The sequence below is a fragment of the Nilaparvata lugens genome, chromosome 11 (genome assembly GCF_014356525.2).
Source record: "Nilaparvata lugens isolate BPH chromosome 11, ASM1435652v1, whole genome shotgun sequence".
In the NCBI taxonomy this organism is placed as follows: domain Eukaryota; kingdom Metazoa; phylum Arthropoda; class Insecta; order Hemiptera; family Delphacidae; genus Nilaparvata; species Nilaparvata lugens.
The window spans coordinates 37,659,508-37,680,308 of NC_052514.1; the positions used below are offsets into that span (position 1 = coordinate 37,659,508).

At 33.4% G+C, this 20,801-nt stretch overlaps 1 protein-coding gene and 1 long non-coding RNA gene across 2 annotated transcripts in view; both read right to left on the reverse strand.

The window, feature by feature from the left end:
* LOC111053401 overlaps positions 1-14,242 on the reverse strand; it is a 20,427-nt gene extending 6,185 nt beyond the window's left edge. Inside the window, exons 1-4 of the mRNA XM_039438372.1 lie at positions 14,158-14,242; positions 12,754-12,945; positions 10,211-10,367; positions 9,015-9,056 (exon numbers count right to left, since the gene is read on the reverse strand). Of these exons, the coding sequence (XP_039294306.1) occupies positions 9,015-9,056; positions 10,211-10,367; positions 12,754-12,945; positions 14,158-14,210 (444 nt within the window). The 5' untranslated portion in view covers positions 14,211-14,242. The remainder of the gene's footprint in view (positions 1-9,014; positions 9,057-10,210; positions 10,368-12,753; positions 12,946-14,157) is intronic.
* LOC120353682 lies at positions 1,173-4,865 on the reverse strand. Its single transcript, XR_005572522.1, has 4 exons — positions 4,828-4,865; positions 4,255-4,437; positions 3,257-3,448; positions 1,173-1,370 (listed from the first exon to the last, which is right to left on the reverse strand). It is a non-coding gene; the product is annotated as an uncharacterized LOC120353682 (long non-coding RNA).
* Positions 14,243-20,801: the final 6,559 nt, after the last annotated feature.

A 20,801-nucleotide genomic window follows, 5' to 3' on the forward strand; every position in this document is an offset into this window, starting at 1 on the left:
TAAACTTACTACTGTAGGCCTACTTAAATTCTAATAATTATTTTTATACAAAAATCCAATCCGGATTTTCGTTTAAAAATTATGATTATATTAGCATTTGAATCAATGCGATATCCCAGTAAATTTCTTCTGTAGGCCTACTGAAACTACAATTTATTCTACTTTATTTCCCATGAATGTATTATTTGTTATCACATAGTTTTATAATCAACCTAGTTTATGTAAGAAATATTGTTAGATGAATAAACCATATTTACTCGCATTAACCTTACTTCATTTTCCGTCGGTATATTTGTTCTTGTATTGTTATGGGATCTGGGATATTGTACTTTATGATGTAACTTTACAAATTTCCCTAGCTATCTAGGTTTTGATGAGGTTTATGTCAATACTATACCTATCTAGAGTGATAAAATGAAAATCCAAGCACCCTTTTTCTAAATAAATTGTTTATTTACGACATATTTTGACATCGCCGAAGTATGTCTTAAATAAACAATTTTAAAAATTGTAACTTCGATTTTTATTTTCTCTTTCTATTCAAGAGTAGCCCTACCCAAAAAAGATAATATAGTGAGGTCCACGTTATAATGGAAGTGGAGAAAGATAGGAAACAATGTTGCTGATCCTCTGCCTTGTCAATGTCTTCTATAGAATATAGCTGATACAGGTTTATTGATGTAATATTATCTGCTCATTCTTATTTAGAATAATGAATTATATTTTATTGAGCAAGAAATTTTATTTTTCAATAATTTTATAATGAATTTTCATGATTAAAATAAAATATTTCGTTAATTAATTAAAATTCTACATTTTTAAAGACGATCTGGCAACAGAGCAAAGCAAGAAAGAGATAGCGCTATCAGCTTTGTTGAATGATAAACAAGTATAGCAATACCATTGCTAAACAAAAACTGCCATTATAACGTGGACCTCACTATAGTCTAAAGACTAATAATTAGCTATTTTTTTCTCTATTCTAACATACTAATTGAAAAATTAAACAACAATTTTCTAATAATAGGTAATGAATTTGATAATAATATTATTATTTTTAACGAATTTCTCATTGGAAACTCTCTACTTCTATTGTTAGATAAATAGAAATTTGATGTGAGACTGCATAATTTTCTACTATTCCTGACTTATTTTTTATGAGCTCGTAGGTTATCAGCCAACTCACCAAATTTGACAGGTAGGCCTATTCTTTCATTGTTTGGCTTGTAATAAAATATTTCTCTTATTTTGACACTGTATGTTGAGCTATCAAGTCTGTATCTCCACACACTGATCCCACTATAGTATTCTATCTCCGCTACAGGTATAGATCCCACAAGCTCTGTCAGTCTTCTCCCGAATATTTCACCCTGTGGAAGAAATCAATTTCAAAGGTTGAAGTTGCAACTACACAAAAAGGAAAAATAGGTATTCAATTCCTTTGTTGTAGGCTACTTGAGACATTTTGTTTCAAAATAAATGTTTAATTAAATAAATGGTAGGCTTACAACTAAGCGTAGGTAGGTGTACGGTAGTTCTTCTACCACATTTCTCAACTGAAAAATTGATTTGCTTGAGTACCTTACTTATGGTATTCATTTTGAAACAATAAGTGTTCAAAATAACAGAGTTATTCTTTACATATATATGTGAGTTACTGAGATATTGCAATTATTGAAATGCTAATGAATTATTAATTATTATTAAACGTAAATCCAAAATAAATGCTGAAAATCACCCCGAAGACTTCTGCAACTGCAAATAGTTTTTGTATAGTAGCGCTCATCGAATTCCATCTAGCTGTTACAGTAACCCTGCTGTCAATATTTGCAGTTGCAGAAGTCTACGGGGTGATTCACAGCATTTAATTTGGTTTACGTTTAATAATAATGTATAATTCATTCTAGCATATGAATAATTGCAATATATCATTAATTTCCATCTGTAAAAATAGCTGTTGTATTTTGAAAACTTTATTTTTTCCAAAATGAATACCATGATTTAACGTTTTAAATGATTATTGAGTGTTATTTCTACTTTCCTTGCCTACTACCATAGGTAAGGAAAGTATTGCTCTCCAAAAAATTAAGGTACCCTAATTTCAAGTTTTCTATACATTTCAAGGTCTCCTGAGTCCAAAAACATGATTTTTGGGTGTTGGTCTGTGTGTGTGGGTGTGTGTGTATGTGTGTATGTCTGTGAACACGATAACTCCATTCCCAATCAACCGATTGACTTGAATTTTAAACTTAAGGTCCTATACCATGAGGATCTGACAATAAGAAATTCAATAAAATTGAATTCAAAATGGCGGAAAAATAGCGGATAATTACTAAAAAAACCATGTTTTTCACGGTTTTCTCAAAACGGCTCTAACGGTTTTCTTCAAATTATACCATGGATAGCTATTTATAAGCCCTATCATCTGACATGAGTCTCATTCTGGGAAAATTGCAGGACTCCGTAATATCTTGTGAAAAATGGCGGATATTCACTGAAAAACCATGTTATTCACGGTTTTTCTCGAAAACGGCTCTAACAATTTTCTTTAAATTCATACCATGTATAGCCATTTATAAGCCCTATCATCTGACATGAGTCTCATTTCTGAGAAAATTGCAGGAGCTCCGTAATATACTTGAGAAAAATGGCGGATAATTACTAAAAAAAACATGTTTTTCACGATTTTCTCAAAATAACTTGACCGATTTTTTTCAAATTCATACTCTGTATAGTTATTTATCAGCTCTATCAACTGGCATGAGTCTCCCTTTCTGGTAAACTAATGTGGGGTCCACCCCATCCTTGACAAATGGCTTTTGTAACCTCCTTCTCGTGCATGAGGTAGGCCTAGGTAGGTAGAACAGTTCATAAAAAGAACACATAGTCGAGATATTTCATCTGTAGAACAGCTGTTTTGACGACTTTATAAGAATGACGACTAAAAAAATAATCGAATTTCACAATTTACACAAAGGAAAAAGTGTACTCTGAAAACAATTATATATACACTTATACAAAAGTCTGATCGTAGTTTCAAATTTGAGCAAGGAAAGTTGTGTGAGTGTAACACACCAGATTTTTATTATTTATGAAGTGTTTTGTCATGGTAAACAACTTCAATTTAGTTTTTCTATTCTCATCCATAATCCAATAGCTTATCATCCATAGCTTTTAATAGCTTTTCATCCCTACTCTATACTCTATACTCATACTCTTTATACGGTTAAACTACAAAATGCGTGATTTTTCTTACGTCAGCATATTTACATTCCCAGAGTTCTTGTCTGGTGACCGAGAAGTATTCAGTGTTCACTTGTTTGAGTCCATCAAATCCGGAAGTTGAATAAAATTCGGTTATATATTTCGTTTCTTATTGAGAGCACAAAGCGGTAGATTATTGGAATAACAGACAGCTCCATTCCTGTTTGCTGACAGTAAATTACATCTGCAAAATAGAGAAAAAATTTTTTTCAATCAAAGAAATGAAATATGATGTCAATGTGAGAGAATACTGCTAAAGATTTACTTCTTGCAAATACAGAGATAACACGATCGATTGTTATTTGATCAAGTTGGAAGCATGTAGAATTTTTTTGAAGATCACGAAAATAAATGTCGCTTGAATAGTTTTTACTATCCCTGATCCCTTTTACAAGAACCAGACTAATTTACATTATTTTTTAAATTTAGCTTAGCTTATATTTATCCTAAAATGGAAGATGGGAAGAATATGGAATTCTGGTAATTCATCGTACATCGCATATTTCCTGGACCATCCATTGACAATCAACAACTATGGAAACATCAAATTCATCTTTGAAACACTGATTTAACCTACCTATCTATTTTTTCTTCAATTCAACACTCAACTGATAGATATCACTACCAATTGATTGAGAATATGTTTTTGGAATAATAAATGCTGCATGACTAAGCACATAGGAAGTCCGTATTGAGATGTAAATGAAAATATTGATAATCAGATAAATTTCATGAAGTCAAGTGTGACATGAGATACATTGACGTTTTGGTGGTACGAAGTTCGCCGGGTAAGCTAGTGAAGTTTAGGAAGAAAACCTTACATGATTGGTTTTTGTGGTATTTAATGATGATTAGATTCTTACAGGCTTTTGTACAACTGGGCCTAGGTCTTATTGCAGTCTAAAACTTGGCAATATTCTAATGTGATCAGTATAACAAAAAAAGTGTTCAAAGTCACCCCGGTTGAGGGTATAGAAAAGTGTTACTCACATAGCTTCATCATTTGCTGATCCTAAAATTTCATAATGTTCAACGCCAACTCTCAGAATTCTTCCTTCTGAACCAATATTCTGTGTTTTGGATGTTCCATTTCTCAAAAATTCCAATTCTTCTATCTTGATTCTCTGTTTATTGTATGGTTGCTCCGTAGATACATCAATGGGCTCAAAAATACTGGTGGTACAAAATCGAAAATATTTAGAGATCTTGTAAGAAAATGTTAGTTAATCTTCTAAGAGTGACTGATTTATAATGTATTACGGTACCTATGAGAAAAAGCTAGAAACATATATTACATATATTATTTGAAAAAATACGTTTAATTTTAAATCTTGAGACGTAGAAATATTCTTGTTTGATTTTCAATTTTTTTCTGTGATGCATATAACAAAATAACATGCAACAATATTCTTGTACCATGAATACAATATCTAAAGATTCATAGGCATAATATATTTCCAAATCAAGTATTAATTTTTCAATTAATATTCAATAAATTTCTTTATTATATACCATTACAGTATTAATTTAAAGAAAATCTTGTAAATGTTCGATATATTTTACCTGGGTTGTGTAGTGTTAGTAGGATCCTTTCTGAGGAAACCTTCCCTTCTAAAAATGATAAATGGAAAGTGAATCTATCAATGAAAGAACATCATAATATTATATAATGTATTAGTAATAAGTGATGTGGAAATGTTATAGACTCATCATATGATAGGCTACCTACACCAGTAAATTCGCTACTAAAGAGACCGTAGACATTTTACAATCTACATCTGGCAGAGAAGTCAACAGTGTTATGACACGGAGTAATGAACAACGTTTCTTATCGTTTTTCTTTTCTGTGGTAATGTCATGTTGAAGTCGATAGAATTCAGATTTAGTTTTGGTTTTCCTGGATATTTGGAAAAATATGAATATTATAAAAACACTAAACTTAATAATATGAATGAAAGCACTACAATGTAAGATGGGCCCATGCAGTAAACGAAATGTAGAATTAATTAAAATATTTTGTATAATTCTATGAGTTATCTCAAATAAACCTTGAACATTGCATCAATCCCCCAGATTCATAGATGTTTTTTTCTAAATCCTCAAGAAGTCACAATAGTGTTCAAATCATTCAAGTTGTACAAGTTTTCATACCTTGAAACGGTTTACAAGATTCTGAACAATCAAAGCTAGATTTCCACATAACAGACGAGTATCGTTAAACGTGACTGGTTCGGTGAATATAAATGATTCCCAAATTCCCATGAGCTCTAATTGGACTACTCCCACTCAGCACGGCCGAATGAGTATAAATAGTCCCACTTTAGAGCTTATGCAAATAATATTCTCACTATACTGGACACATTCACTGATACTGATGGTGGAAATCCAGATTTACAAGATTTAGAACAATAATTAATTATTCAATCATTTACCACATCACAACTTACAGAAAAGTAGCACAGGCTTGAGCCCAACAAACAGTTCCAATGTTATCAAATACTCGTACATATAAAAATAGCCTATCACATTTGAAATACAAGATTGAAGTGATAAGAGAATTTGCCAGATTTGCCAAGACGATCAGAGACGCCTATAGTGAGGTCATCTTCTTCTATCTATATATATAAAAGCGAAATGGCACTCACTCACTGATTGACTGACTGACTGACTGACTGACTTACTCCTCACTCGCATAACTAAAAATCTACCGAACCAAAAACGTTCAAATTTGGTAGGTATGTTCAGTTGGCCCTTTAGAGGCGCACTAAGAAATCTTTTGGCAATATTTTAACTCTAAGGGTTGTTTTTAAGGGTTTAAAGTTCGTCTTTTAGCATGTATATTCTTCTTCTCCCAATCACTTAATTATAATTGAAATTTCCATATCATATGTTACTATAGAACTATAATCTAGATAGAGTACCTCTTCGAAACAGTTGTAAACTGGCAACTAAATTAATAATTTTGTCAGGTTGGCATTAAGTTGAGTTGACTTTGTTAGGTTGGCACCAAATTGAAGATTTAAATGCATTTATCGCGGAAAAATTGATTGGGCACTGCTACTTCAATCCTGGGAATATTATATTACTAGATGTCAGGCTCGCTTCGCTCGCCATATCCGTTTAGTCTGCCGTTTAGTCTGGACCCCCAACTGGATTGTCCGAACATATGATAAAAATGCCCAAATGAGAAATGCAGGCGAGCGAAGCGAGCCTGCTGATCTCATTCTCGGACGATCCAGTCGGGGGTCCAGGGGGCGGAGCCCCTTGGCTAGACGGATATGGCGAGCGTAGCGAGCCTGACGGCTAGTAATTTATATTTATAGTCACTGTGTATAGATATTCAATACACAGTGACTCTAGCCTCTGAATCAACCAAGGCACAGAAGATAGGAACAATAAACTATTGTTTCTTTACTCCATGACATATGAGATACTAGTTTTGGTTTTCACTCTATTATCAATTTCTGAGAGTTGAACATCAAATTTGTTAGCTTTTGTTATTCTTGTCCTACCATAGTGAGGTCCACGTTATAGTGGCAGTATTTATAGGTGTTGCTATCATTGACTATCATCAGACAAAGCAGATAGCACTATCCTTCTCTAGCTCCGCACTGATGTCAGATCGGTTTTTAAGAATGAAGCAGTATAATTTTCAATCCCAGTGTACTATTAATTTATTGAAAAATATATTCTCTTGACTAATACAATATAATTGATCATTTTTTACCAGAATGAACAAGCAATAAATATTTCATTAGATTTACCTGTATCAGTCACTTTCCATGGAAGGCAGTTGAATGGCAACATTGTTCTCATCTTTCTCCACTGCCATTATAACGTGGACCTCACTGTAGTTAACTTATACAATGGAAATATAGCTAATAAATAGAATACATTAATAAATAATATGATAAAATGAATGAAGCATATCATTCTATTTTTGTATTTTATTATTTGTAGGCACCTGCTGTAAATCTTTTAGGTTTAGCGGGGCCAATTTGTAATGCATTTTGAAAAGATAGCATAAGAAGGTATCCCATGGGATAGGGCGTTTATGTTGCAACTTTTACTGTTATCTCAAGCCAATTATTGTCGATTTTTACTGTTTTGTTGGGGTGAGAGTGTCTGAACGGCACAGTATGAGAGACTACGAGCGTCACACAGCTTGAAGGGAAAAAACTACGTGGACTATCGGCTTGAGATAACAGTGAAGTTTGCGACATAAACGTCCTATACCATGGGATATCTACTTACGATATTGTTTCTCTATGATTTTACTGAATAGAATTATTGATTGATTGATATTAAACTGTAATATATTGAGACTTACTGTAGCGTACAACCTTCTCATCAGATGGATCAAAATATTTAACTTCCCGAAAGGTAGCTGTGTAATGATCACCCATATCGTCCTCTTCTCTCACGGCGCATCTGTCAGGAACACCTCGATTCCATCGAAATAAAATATCTTATTTATCGGCTTTATGCCATGCATCACATTAACAATCCGGTAGAAGCTTATTGGCTGTGAAGATTTCATCTTCTGTTTGAGAATATGAAACAGAAAATACTGAATCATGCAATTTACTCAAGTAATTACAAGTAAGACTAATTACGGTATCTATTCCTCATAGTGCCGGTTGCACAAAAGCGATTAATTCCACGAAAACCAATTCTCATTGGTTCTCGTGGATTCAATCACAGTTAAAATTTAACCCGTTTTTGTGCAACCGGGCCCTAGTAACTTATTATTAATAGGTCTGTTCAAAAAATCTCATCAAGACGAATAATTATCAGTTTTTTGTCTTTTCAGGGAACCGAATAATGTTAATGTAATAGTAGGTTACGATATTATTGTCATTGTAGATAACAAAGCTATAGTAATGTTATCAGTGAAGCAGGTGTTACCCGTGCCCCGCAAGGGTCTGTTAAAAGCACAAATAGATTGAATTGAGTTTTATAGTTACAGGCTGATATCAAAAGTATCAAGAACTGTAGGCCTAATAATCCTATTATATTAAGCAAGCAATTTCTGTATATATCTGGTTATTTTTATATCTGGCTATTTTTTATATCTGTTATTCATGTTTAACGGATCTCGAAAACGGCTCTAACGATTTTCACGAAATTTGGAACATAGTAGGTTTATGATATAAAGATTCGATTGCACTAGGTCTCATCCTTGAGAGAACTCGCTGAGCGATATTAAAAGGATAATTCATCCTTGGCTGAAACAGCTGTGGATAGTGAAAAAGTGAGTATGTGAAAAATCAAAATATCGCATCCCCGAAATTCATAAGATGACGTATAGCCAGCTGTGAAATATAAACACGATCATTTCAGAGAGTTGTGATCTGTTTATCAATAAATAGAAATAACGAGCGAAGCTCGGTGCCCCGATATTTATTATTAACAACTGAAAAACTATTCCAATGAGATTTTAAAAATGTAAATTTTTAAACAAATTGATAAATTTCTTCAAATTATTAGAACTTCAATCAATTGATTAATATAAATGGAAATAGGCCTGTCAACATCGTCGGTAAATTAATAAGTTTTATGCAAAATTAAAAAATAATCAGTTCAGAAGTTCATGCATGATGGCGTGATGATGTATCTCGTATCCTACAAACATGGAAGCCAATTCCTTCGTTCTTTATATAGTATAGATACATTACGATTCCTATGAAAATATTATTTCAATATATTGATAGACTCTGATGATTGTCAAAAATAATATTATAACTCACCACTCCCACACCTCTTAGCGCTCTTTTACAGACACCTCTGGGCTGAAACACAAGAAGAAAAAAGATAGATAGATGATTCAGTGGGCGAAATAGAAGGAGAAGGAGAAGAAGAAGAAGAAGAAGAAGAAGAGAAGAAGAAGAAGAAAGTATAACTTCATTACAATTGGAAAATATTTAGATATTTATGAAAAGGAGCGTATGATGAAAACAAGAAAAGTCAGTGAGTGTTGAGGATAAAAAAAAAGAAAGAAGGAAGATAACTAGGCCTATGATGAATAAGAAGAGGCACGAGGAGAGAATAATTCTATGTTGCTAACAACCATTTCAAACATAGAAATGACCGGCCAATCACAGACAAGTTCCATATTATGCCACCTTCTGGGACACGCCTCCAAACTCCTCCCAATCTCACCTGATTGGTCATCACTTACAAGAGTGACTGTTTCCGGATTCGGCCACCAGAAAGCGGTAGGTGCCGAATCGATAGTATACATTATCATAATTCTTCACTGTTTGTTGGCAAATACTCCTAGCTTAATATCTATTTAAGAAAATTGCAAATGTGAATTATTTCTAATTAGAGAAGAAGAAGAAGAAGAAGAAGAAGAAAAAAAGAAGAAGAAGGTCGTCACTTCCAAGTGACTGTTTCCGAATTCGGCCACCAGAAAGCGGTAGGTGCCGAATCGATAGTATACATTATCATAATTCTTCACTGTTTGTTGGCAAATACTCCTAGCTTAATATCTATTTAAGAAAATTGCAAATGTGAATTATTTCTAATTAGAGAAGAAGAAGAAGAAGAGAAGAAGAAAAAAAGAAGAAGAAGTCGTCACTTCCAAGTGACTGTTTCCGAATTCGGCCACCAGAAAGCGGTAGGTGCCGAATCGATAGTATACATTATCATCATTCTTCACTGTTTGTTGGCACATACTCCTAGCTTAATATCTATTCAAGAAAATGGCAAATGTGAATTATTTCTAATTAGAGAGAAGAAGAAGAAGAAGAAGAAGAAGAAGAAGAAGAAGAAGAAGAAGAAGAAGAAGAAGAAGAAGAATAAGAAGAAGAAGAAGAAGCAAAAAAGAAGAAGAAGAAGAAAAAGAAGAAAAAAAAGAAGAAGAAGAAAAAGAAGAAGAAGAAGAAGAAGATGAAGAAGAGAAGAGGAAAATGTATAGAACATGCAGAAAAAAATCTCTTACCAGGCGACTTGTGCATACCCAAATTTCTCTTTCAATGAATGTGAAATATGATAAGATATTTTTATTTTCTACACCATTTTCGTCGCTGTAAATGTATAAGTTGGGTGAAAAATTTGTATCAAACTGATAAAAATCCTCCTCCGACGCTCTCTCACACCTGTAATGAGAGAAAACTTCAGAATATTTCAAGAGCACTTGATATACTTTTGATCGTAGACTAATATTTTTCTTAGTTACAATCATTTTGTAATTCTTTGAATCTCTTGTTTGTTTGTACAGTATTATGTATTGTGAAATGTCAATATTTTTTTATTTAAGTTACTGTACCGGTTTTGTTTCTAATTTAGCAAACTATGATAATAATTATGTTCTACGATAGCATGAGAATAGAGAACAGAGGTTTTTCATTTTTTCTATGTTTAATATGTTACTATGCTTTCTCTGTGGTTCCAGATACCACATAGAGAGCGAATGTATAGTGAGGTCCACGTTATAATGGCAGTGTAGGATTGACAATACTGTTGCTGTCCTTTTCTATCACACAACAAAACAGATAGCGCTATCTCTCTCCAGCTTTGCAATGTTGTCTGCCAGAATATTTTATTTTTACTTTTGACAGTGACTGAACAAAAGTAAACAAAAAATTCTCAGACTCCATTATTTCCTTCATTCTATCAATATACTTTAGTACACAAGTCGTATAATTGATTTAAAATGTATTTTGAAACAATGAAATAATTTTTAGACATTTCCGTATGAGAAACACAAATTGAAATACCTGGAATGACATTTTAAAAGTTGATAACTAACCATTCTAGACTTCATCCATGCTCCAGTTGGCCTACATTTTTGTATAGGTTAGACCTACTCATATCGGTATAAATAATATTGAAAGATTATTTCAGAATTATTTTCATAGAAATCACTTATTTTAAACAGGATTCCTATTTTTTATTATTTCAAAAATAAATTGGAATAGAATACCTACAAAATAGCTTAATTTCTGTTGTTTTGAAATTCAGATTGGTGTATCACAGCTTTTTAAATTAGCCGCCATTTCAGGTTTGTATAAAAATAAAAATCTGATCTAGGTTATGGAAGCAAATTTTTGAATCAAATTATGAAAAATATATATTCTTGATTTACTTGACATTAATTTTTTTCTATTAAGGAAATTATAATTATTATTGGATCAATTTTATGGGATGAATTGAGTAACAGCTGTGTACACTCAGTGGCAAAATGGAGAGACTTGGCAACGTTTTTCTCCTATCTTTCTTCACTTTTAAGATATCATTGAAAATTATAATTTCTTGCTTGATAATATAAAATAGATTATTTCAAATGAGAATGAACCGTTAATATTACATTGATAAAATTGTATCAGCTACCATCTATAGAAGGCATTGACAAGACAGAGATTCGGCAACGTTCTGCTATCTTTCTTCACTGCCATTATAACGTGGACCTCACTATACAAGCTTATATATTTTTTCTCTGGTTGTAGCTTCAAAGTTGTGAAGAATGCGTGTATTCAAATGGGCGAATTCATATTATCAATCCAAAGTGTATTGACTCATTCAAGTGCATGTATAATAATTTATTATAACATATTTATTTATCCATTTTCACATTGAAGCACAGATCGTTAATCATTTAATATTTCATCATTGTTAACACTCTCAAGCTTGTAGCTTAGAATAAACAATCTAAATTATAGAAGTAATCTCTGCTTGAAGCTGGAAGCTATCTCTGCCGCTTCACTATTTTTCACTTCAGGGTGGCCTGTAATGACAGGACAAGTGAGATGAGTGTACACACATGCTCTTCATGCCTGTTGTCGTAAGTGGTTACCCTTGGGCCGTTGCTATTCTTCTTGCCCTAAAACTCCTCAATTCTGATGGAATAAATTGATTGAAAATATAAAATATTGATGGATTACTATAGTGAGGTCCACGTTATAATGGCAGTGGGGAAAGATAAGAGTTCAACGTTGCCGATCCTCTGTCTTGTCAATGCCTTCTATGGACGGTAACTGATACAGGTTTATTGATGTAATATCAACTGTTCATCCTCGTTTGAAATGATCAATTATAATTTATTGAGCGAGAAATTATATTTATCAATAAATTCATAATTAAGATTAAATATTTTGTTAATCAATTATCAATTCTACATTGTTGAAAGATGATCTGGCAACAGAGCAAAGTGAGAAAGAGAGCGCTATTGACTTTCTTAACTGATTTATTGCTAATCAAACACTGCCATTATAACATGGACCTCACCATAGTCGATCCGGTAAAAAATAATAATATCCAGTGACCTGGCTGGCTCAGGTCTGGTGTCAGAGTTTTCAGGTTGCACTGATCGATTTCAGGGCCTCTGACATGACCTAACAACTGGTGATGATGGAATATTTCCACCTAACGACTGGTCGATCTGGTGATGGAATCAAAAATAATTTAATTAATAGTCAAAAATTTGTATCATTATTAAACAAGGATAAATATTAATAAACAATGTTAAAAAACCACAAAACTTACTCAACTTCATGACCGGAACTACCAATATCCTTTTCCCACTTTTTTCCGACTCTCAAATGAATTAGATCAGGATGGTTATAACTGATTGTTGATCCATAAAGATATTCTCCTAAAACATAGTAGAAATCTTTATGCAGAAATGATTTCACAAGGTCACTCCACGAATGTCCTGTTTCCTCTGTTGCAATCACTCTGTAATCAATGGAGAAGAAAATATTTGTAATGCATAGCTATATGGTTAGCGAGGTAAAAGGTGATTGGCTTGAATGAACGCTCCGCCCACGATGGGCATGTCTTGCTCCAGCCAATGATGAGCGTGTCTTGCTCCAGCCAACGATGGGCGTGTCTTGCTCCAGCCAACGATGGGCTTGTCTTGCTCCAGCCAATGGCAGCTTTCCACCTTAATAGATCAGCAAACTAACTATCAATCATATTGCTCCATTCACATTATATTCACTGCTCCATATGAGATTCTATAGTGAGGTCCACATTCTAATTTGAGTGGAGAAAGATAGGAGAACAACGTTGCCGATCCTCACTGTCTTGTCAATGCCTTCTTGATGGTAGCTGATACAGGTTTTATTAATGTAATATTAACTGTTCTCTCGTTTAAAATAAACAGTTCTATTTTATCAAGCAAGGAATTATATTTTCCAATATTTCATATTTCGTAATACTGATGTATTACTATAGTGAGGTCCACGTTATAGTGGCAGTGGGGAAAGATAGGAGATCAACGTTGCCGATCCTCTGTCTTGTCAATGCCTTCTATAGACGGTAGCTGATACAGGTTTATTGATGTAATATTAACTGTTCATCCTCGTTTGAAATGATCAATTATAATTTATTGAGCGAGAAATTATATTTATCAATAATTTCATAATTTACATGAAATATTTTGTAAATCAATTATCTATTCTACATTGTTAAAAAGCTGATCTGGCAACAGAGCAAAGCGAGAGAGAGATAGCGCTGTCCGCTTTGTTGAATGATAGCAATACCATTGCTAATCAAGCACTGCCATTATTGGATGGAGTAAACAATACAGTAGTCGGGAAAGAAAAAAACAGGCTATTGCTCAAAACTTCTTCAATAAAACGTGAACCTCACTATAGTTTGTTCTAGATTGCTGGTAATTCCCAAAACTTCAGTGAGAAATAATTATAAGCATTCTCCTATCTTTTTCCACTGACATTATAACATTTAGTTTACGTTATAATGGCGGTGGAAAAAGATAGGAGAACAGCGTTAGCGATTCTGCCGATTCTCTATCATTGTCTTATTGAATACATCATTGAATTCATCCTCTTCATTTCATTCAAAATTCCATACATATTACAAGTTACTTAGGACCTTCAATGAGTGCATACCAAATTAATAATAGTCTATACATTATATACTCACCCAACGATCCCGAAAAAAATGAAATAACATTCGAAAATTGGAAAAATATTCATTGCATTTCATGTCATTGGAGCTTCAGGAATGGAACAAGTCTGAAGTCTATCATGTTAAACTTCAACGTTATTTTCAAATATTGATTGATTGACAACTGCTGTTCAAATTAACGTCAGAATAATTGATCATCATCAATGATTGATACTACTACATTGTCATAAACTCCACTCTTTGAATTTTAGTTTACGAGAACTGATTACATCATTGCGATGCTCACACCTGTGTTTAACTCACCTTACTTAGAGATATTTATTCACAATTGATCGTGATAAAGTACAGCATTTACAAAAAAGAATGACCCGATTTTAAACAGTTATATTTATTTTAAGAAATGGTGTACATAAACCAATTTTACATCAAATTACTCACAGAGGTATCAAGTTTATGGTGAAGTAATATAAATGTTTTATGTGCCTAGGGATGAGAACTTTTGATTTGTTTGCCTTCTAAGAAGTTCAAACAAAGCTGCGAAGTCAAAAATTGTGTTCCAAACATTCCCTCCAAATTTCCCTGTCAATTGATATATTGTTTTTAAACTGAAGATTTTACACTCAACACAATAACGGCTGCAACAATCGGAGGTGCATAAAATAGTAGAATAATACATGAAATTGAAGAGAATATGATTCTCCATGAGCTCATGATCAGCACGGATTTTTTGAATCAATCTTTAAGTTATAAGGCCAAGAAGATGAAAGAATCGGAGCCGGAAGGGTTTTCTTTAAAATGTGACACCTTCTAGAGCTCATATCTACAAAACTATGAGAGATATATAGAAAAATGTTACAGATAAAACTTAGTTCATAAGCTTCAATTTTGCTGTATTCCAATAAAATTTTCAAAATACGCATATTGTTTGAGATATGTGCAAAAACCAAAGTATGGTACTTCAAAACCACCCCACCCCTTTAGCACAGGGGGTAGGGGTGAGGACTTTTGATATGTACACCTACTTACTATCCTTAAAAGAGCTGCGGGGTCAAAAATTGTGTTCCAAACTTTTCCTTCTATATAATCAATCTTTCGTTGACTGGACTATTAATGGATTATTTATTGTGTAGCATTGAATCAATATTGTCCTCCAGATTGGGGTTTGGGCGCAGGGCCAACCCCCCTGCCCTGTAAAAATCTTACTGTTACGAAACCTACAAATGCCTCGGAACCGGACCGGAATAAAAGGAAAAATGAACGGATACCCAATGACAGAAATAGGATGACGGAAAAACGTAAGAGAAACAGAAGAGACAGAGATTTATTCCTTGCCACCTGGAATGTAAGAACTCTGAATAGGGCGGGAAACGCTGTCGTGCTAAGGAATGTGATGGAAAAGTATGGAGTGGGAATTCCTGCTCTGCAGGAAATTAGATGGAAAGGGAATGGAATGATGGACCTGGGAAATCATACCTTGTTTTACAGTGGTCATGCGCAAAATACCTTTGGGACAGGATTCCTTGTAGATAGAAAATATAAGGATAGAGTAATGGATTTCAATGCTGTCAATGAGAGAACTTGTGTGATACGAATAAGAGAAAAATTTTTCAATATAACTTTGATCAGTGTACATGCACCAACCAATGAAGCCGATGAAAACGATAAAGATGCATCCTATGAGAATTTAGAAGAAATATATAGAAAAGTACCTGATCATGATGCAAAAATCATCCTCGGTGACTTCAATGCTAAAATTTGTAGAGAAATATGTTTTAGGCCAGTAATAGGGGCATACACAGCTTACATGAAGAGAGTAATGCCAATGGACTTGGTGTGATAGACTTTGCCAGTGGCAAAAATATGACAGTTAGTAGTACTCACTTAAAGCACAAGGACATTCATAAGATGACTTGGTGCTCATCAGATGGAGTAACACGAAACCAAATCGACCACGTTTTAATTGATAAGAGGCATGGCACTGACATATTGGATGTGAGAAGTTACCGAGGTGCGGACTGTGATACAGATCACTATCTTGTTAAAATCAAATACAGGCAGAGAATAAATAATATGAAGAAATTTCGAGGAGTGAGCCAAAAGAAATTCGACAGTGAGAAACTGATAAAAGATGAAGAACTACGAGAGAGGTACAGTCAAAAATTGGTGGAAAAAATAGAGAGAATGCAAGGTGGAGAGAGTGTTTCAGTGGAGGAGCAGTGGAAGAATATTAATAGCTTCAGAAGCTTCGATATTTGTTTAAATCTGAGATAAAATCACAAGAGTCTATGAAAATTTGTGTCAAGATCTTGGGACTTTCCTTGGAGCTGTAACCGATTGCAAATAAGTAAAAATACTATATTACTATTCTATTTTATTCCAAACAATTTATCATATTTGTAGTATAATAAGGACTTTCCAGTCCTGGTAATAAACTACCTCTGTTGAGGTTGCTCCTTGAATCCTCACTGTCAATTTTAAAAAATGTATGATATAATCATCATCAACTTATGAATGAAAAACTAATTGACTTACATTATCTAGCCTACTGTATTTTCTCTAGATGGATGGTTTACATGACCGCGGTGCAACTCTAATCCAGATTTTACCTTCCGATAATATCACATGGGAGGAAGGACCTTTCAACTACACAACTTATCTAGGAATAGGTAAGAGATCCATGCAATCATTATCAAGATGAAAATTCTTAATCATTTTTAATATAATGATTAATAATCATTAATCATTATTGTGATTATTAATAATCAATAATGATTATTAATCATTAATCAAAATCTTCTAATAATCATTATTCTTAATCATCATTCTTAATCATTATTAGGATGATGATTGGACATTCAACATGTTAGTTTTTTTTTGCTGAAAATGATGCTCACATGAGCTCTAGGCTTGTGCGTGGGGAGTAAGGTGATGAGAAATGTGTGGACCTAGGTAGGTTCCAAACCACCGGAAAGCGATTTTCAAATCCATAAATGGTGTTTAGAGAAGTTCGGCTCTTAAAGTAGTCACCCGTAGGCTACACTTACAACATAATTAGCAGGCATCATAATCCTAATAATAAGATACTAGCCGTCAGGCTCGCTTCGCTCGCCATATCCGTTTAGCCAGATGCCCAATCAATTTTTCCGCGATAAATGCATTTCAATCTTAGGGTGGTGCCAACCTAACAAAGTCAACTCAACTTAATACCAACCTGTCAAAATTATTAATTTAGTTTCCAGTCAACAACTGTTTCGAAGAGGTACTCTCTCTAGATTATAGTTCTATGTCCATAACATATGGTATGGACATTTTTCAATTATAATTAAGAGATTGGAATAAGAAGAATATACATGCTAAAAGACAAACTTTAAACCCTTAAAAACCACCCTTAGAGTTGAAATATTGCCAAAAGATTCCTTAGTGCGCCTCTAAAGGGCCAACTGAACATACCTACCAAATTTGAACGTTTTTGGTCCGGTAGATTTTTAGTTCTGCGAGTGAGTGAGTCAGTCAGTCAGTCAGTGAGTGAGTGCCATTTCGCTTTTATATATATAGAAGAAGAAGAAGATAGGTAGGTAGACTACCTACTTACTATCAAATCCTCCATCATATTATATTAGTAAATTGTATAAAACACATTTTCAGTATGATTCTTGATGAGAGCAAATCACTATTGACAAAATATTTGAATGAATTATCAAAAAAGGTGGGACTGTTTCTCCTGACACAATGAAATAAAGAGCGTTTTAACATGTTTGGAGTTGATATTGTTTTGGATACAATATAATTTTTCAAAAATCAATTCAATCCAATTCATTCCCACATAATTTTACAAAGAAACTTGTACAAAAATATTTGGAGTTACAATAAAATTGAAATTTTTCGGACTAAAAGTGATTGAATTTATAGTTTTCTCTTTAAAATACAGATGATAACTTTCCTAAGTCACTCATACACTAAAGAGTATCAGATTTGGAATGTATTTGATGAAAATTTGAATATACTATATTAACTCATTATACGAAACACTATTGCACCAGAATCTTACAGCAGTTTCCTTGATTTTATATTTTCAATCAATTCAGTAGGCCTACAGTATGTTTAAAGAAAATATAAAAAAAAAACTATAATAGCAATATAATATTGGAGATTGTATTTTACTCGAATATAGTGGAGAACTTATGGAGAATAAAAATAGAGAAGTTTACTCGAATATAGTTGCACATGATTGAGGAAGTTTTGGGCAATAGCCCGTTTTTTCTTTTCCGATCATTGTATTGTTTGTGCTAACCTAATAAATAACCTGAATAAATGATCATTAATACTTAATGATACATAATGATTTCAATCTTCAAATTTTTAGAAATCTGATCTCCTGAGAACAATACCCTTGAGAATCATGAACCCACTATTCAATGCCTTTTTTCATATATTCACTGTAATATTACAATAACCAAAACACATCAATATATTTAATGAACACATTAATATAAGTAATAAATTAAGGTTTAGTTTGATAATGTTTTTCATAATACTGTGTGTGCCGACTCATTTTATTTTTTTGCAAAGTTTACTATACTCCAGGAGTGGTGAAGTCAGAAAAAGTATGTCAGTCAGGTATTTTTGATTGTGTCCTTGAGTCGAGTAAAAACTTTATAAGTTCATAAACCTTCATTAATCATTTATTATTATTCCAAGCTATTTATGCCATTAGATCGGGGGCTCCAATACATTAGTCAGACCAACTTTTGGAAGTAATCTATGATACAATGGGCTATTCTGAGCACTACCTCCGTAAACAAAGCCGTAGTGCATTCGTATGACGTCAGCACAGGTAGGGCTCCTACACCAATAAAAATTCGTTGCTTCCAGCTGATCTATATCAGATAGTGTTTTTATTGGTGTATGAGCCCTACCTGTGCTGACGTCACACGAATGCACTACGCCTTTGTTTCCGGAGGTAGTACTCTGAGCCGGTTGCTTGGAGATCAAGAGTTGATCTCCAGTTAATTTTTAATCAACGATTAAATCTTCATCGACCTCAAGTGACCGGCTGTCAGTCTGTAAATTATAGGTTATTTTTACTAGTTAGTGTATCTAATCTATTTAAACCTCAAATAAAAGCCTTCATACAACTTCCACATTGTAAGCTAGGCTTTCATATTCTTATAAGAGGTATAGATTTTATTAATATTGATTAATTTATTATATTCTATGATGATATATTTAGTTTCTCTGTTTCAATATTTTTCCTTCTTCACAATCTCTTACACTTGTATTAATGTCAATATGTGTATATTATTAGTAATGTTTTGATTCTTGAATAATAAACACTACATAATTTAAACAGTAAATAATGGAAATAAGTATTTATACTATTAATTTTTATAATGAAATGTAAATTCAAATATTTTTTTTTAATAAACTAACAAAAATAACGAATTGCTCATTTTTAATTCAATATCCCACCTGGGAAATGGATGTCTTAAACTGAACTAAAAATTGTAGTAGAATAAATTTAAATTGAACTGTAATTTTAATAGAATGTGCACTATGTGAACTGCTCTGATCGAAACCGCTCGGTTGACTGAAGACATGTTGTGTCGTTCTCATACCAGCTCTAGTATATCGAGCCGCCCGGCAACCGAGCGACAACCGAGCGGTTGGACTGGAGACTACAACCGCCGCGATTCGCCGGCGACTACTAAAACTGAGCCACAGAATATACAGAATGGAAACTTGTAATCAATCGCCTATCTAACCAATGCTTTTTAGATGACGCCAATACTAAACACGTCACGTGACCTTGGGAAGTTCCAATCCTGGTCTTCTGATTGGCTCGTGGCAGTGAACGAGATCAATTGACCCGGATCATTGAAGTGATCCGAACCTACCATCAATACTATTACAATGCGGCGCTTCCTAACAAGATGGCGGATTTTGTCGTCAGTATATAGCCAAGTTTCCGTACTGTATGTATACTGTGACTGAGCGATGCATGTGTACGGAACAATGTGTTTCCCTATACCTGGCAATCGCTCGGTTGGTCAACCGCGCGACAAGAGCGTAAATCGCTGTCATGTGAACAGTCTCAAATTCAATCAATGCAACAATTGATATCTGAGTGTCCAAAATATTCCTACTCATATCATGGAGAGCTGACTGAAGCTCAAGCTGCTGAAGACGAGGCTTGTCATCATTGGTATAGAACATACTTGTGTCTATTAGTATTTAACATAATATATAACTAATTTTTGAAAAAAACGTAGAAGGCGAGTTTTGTGAAGCCTCATATTAAGTGTAAAATTATTATTTACTTTCCCTAGTGGAAGTGATCAATAGAGATCAATAAAAAAAATGTATTGATATCAATAGGTATTTGGGCCAATACACATCAATAGGTATCCATGGATATGTATTGATGTGTATTGGCCCAAATACCTATTGATATCAATACAAATCAATACATATCCATGGATATCAATACATAACCAGCTGTATTGATATCAATACACATCAATACATTTCCATGGATATGTATTGATGTGTATTGGCCCAAATAGCTATTGATATCAATACAAATCAATAAATAACCAGTTGTATTGATATCAATACACATCAATACATTTCCATGGATATGTATTGGCCCAAATATCTAA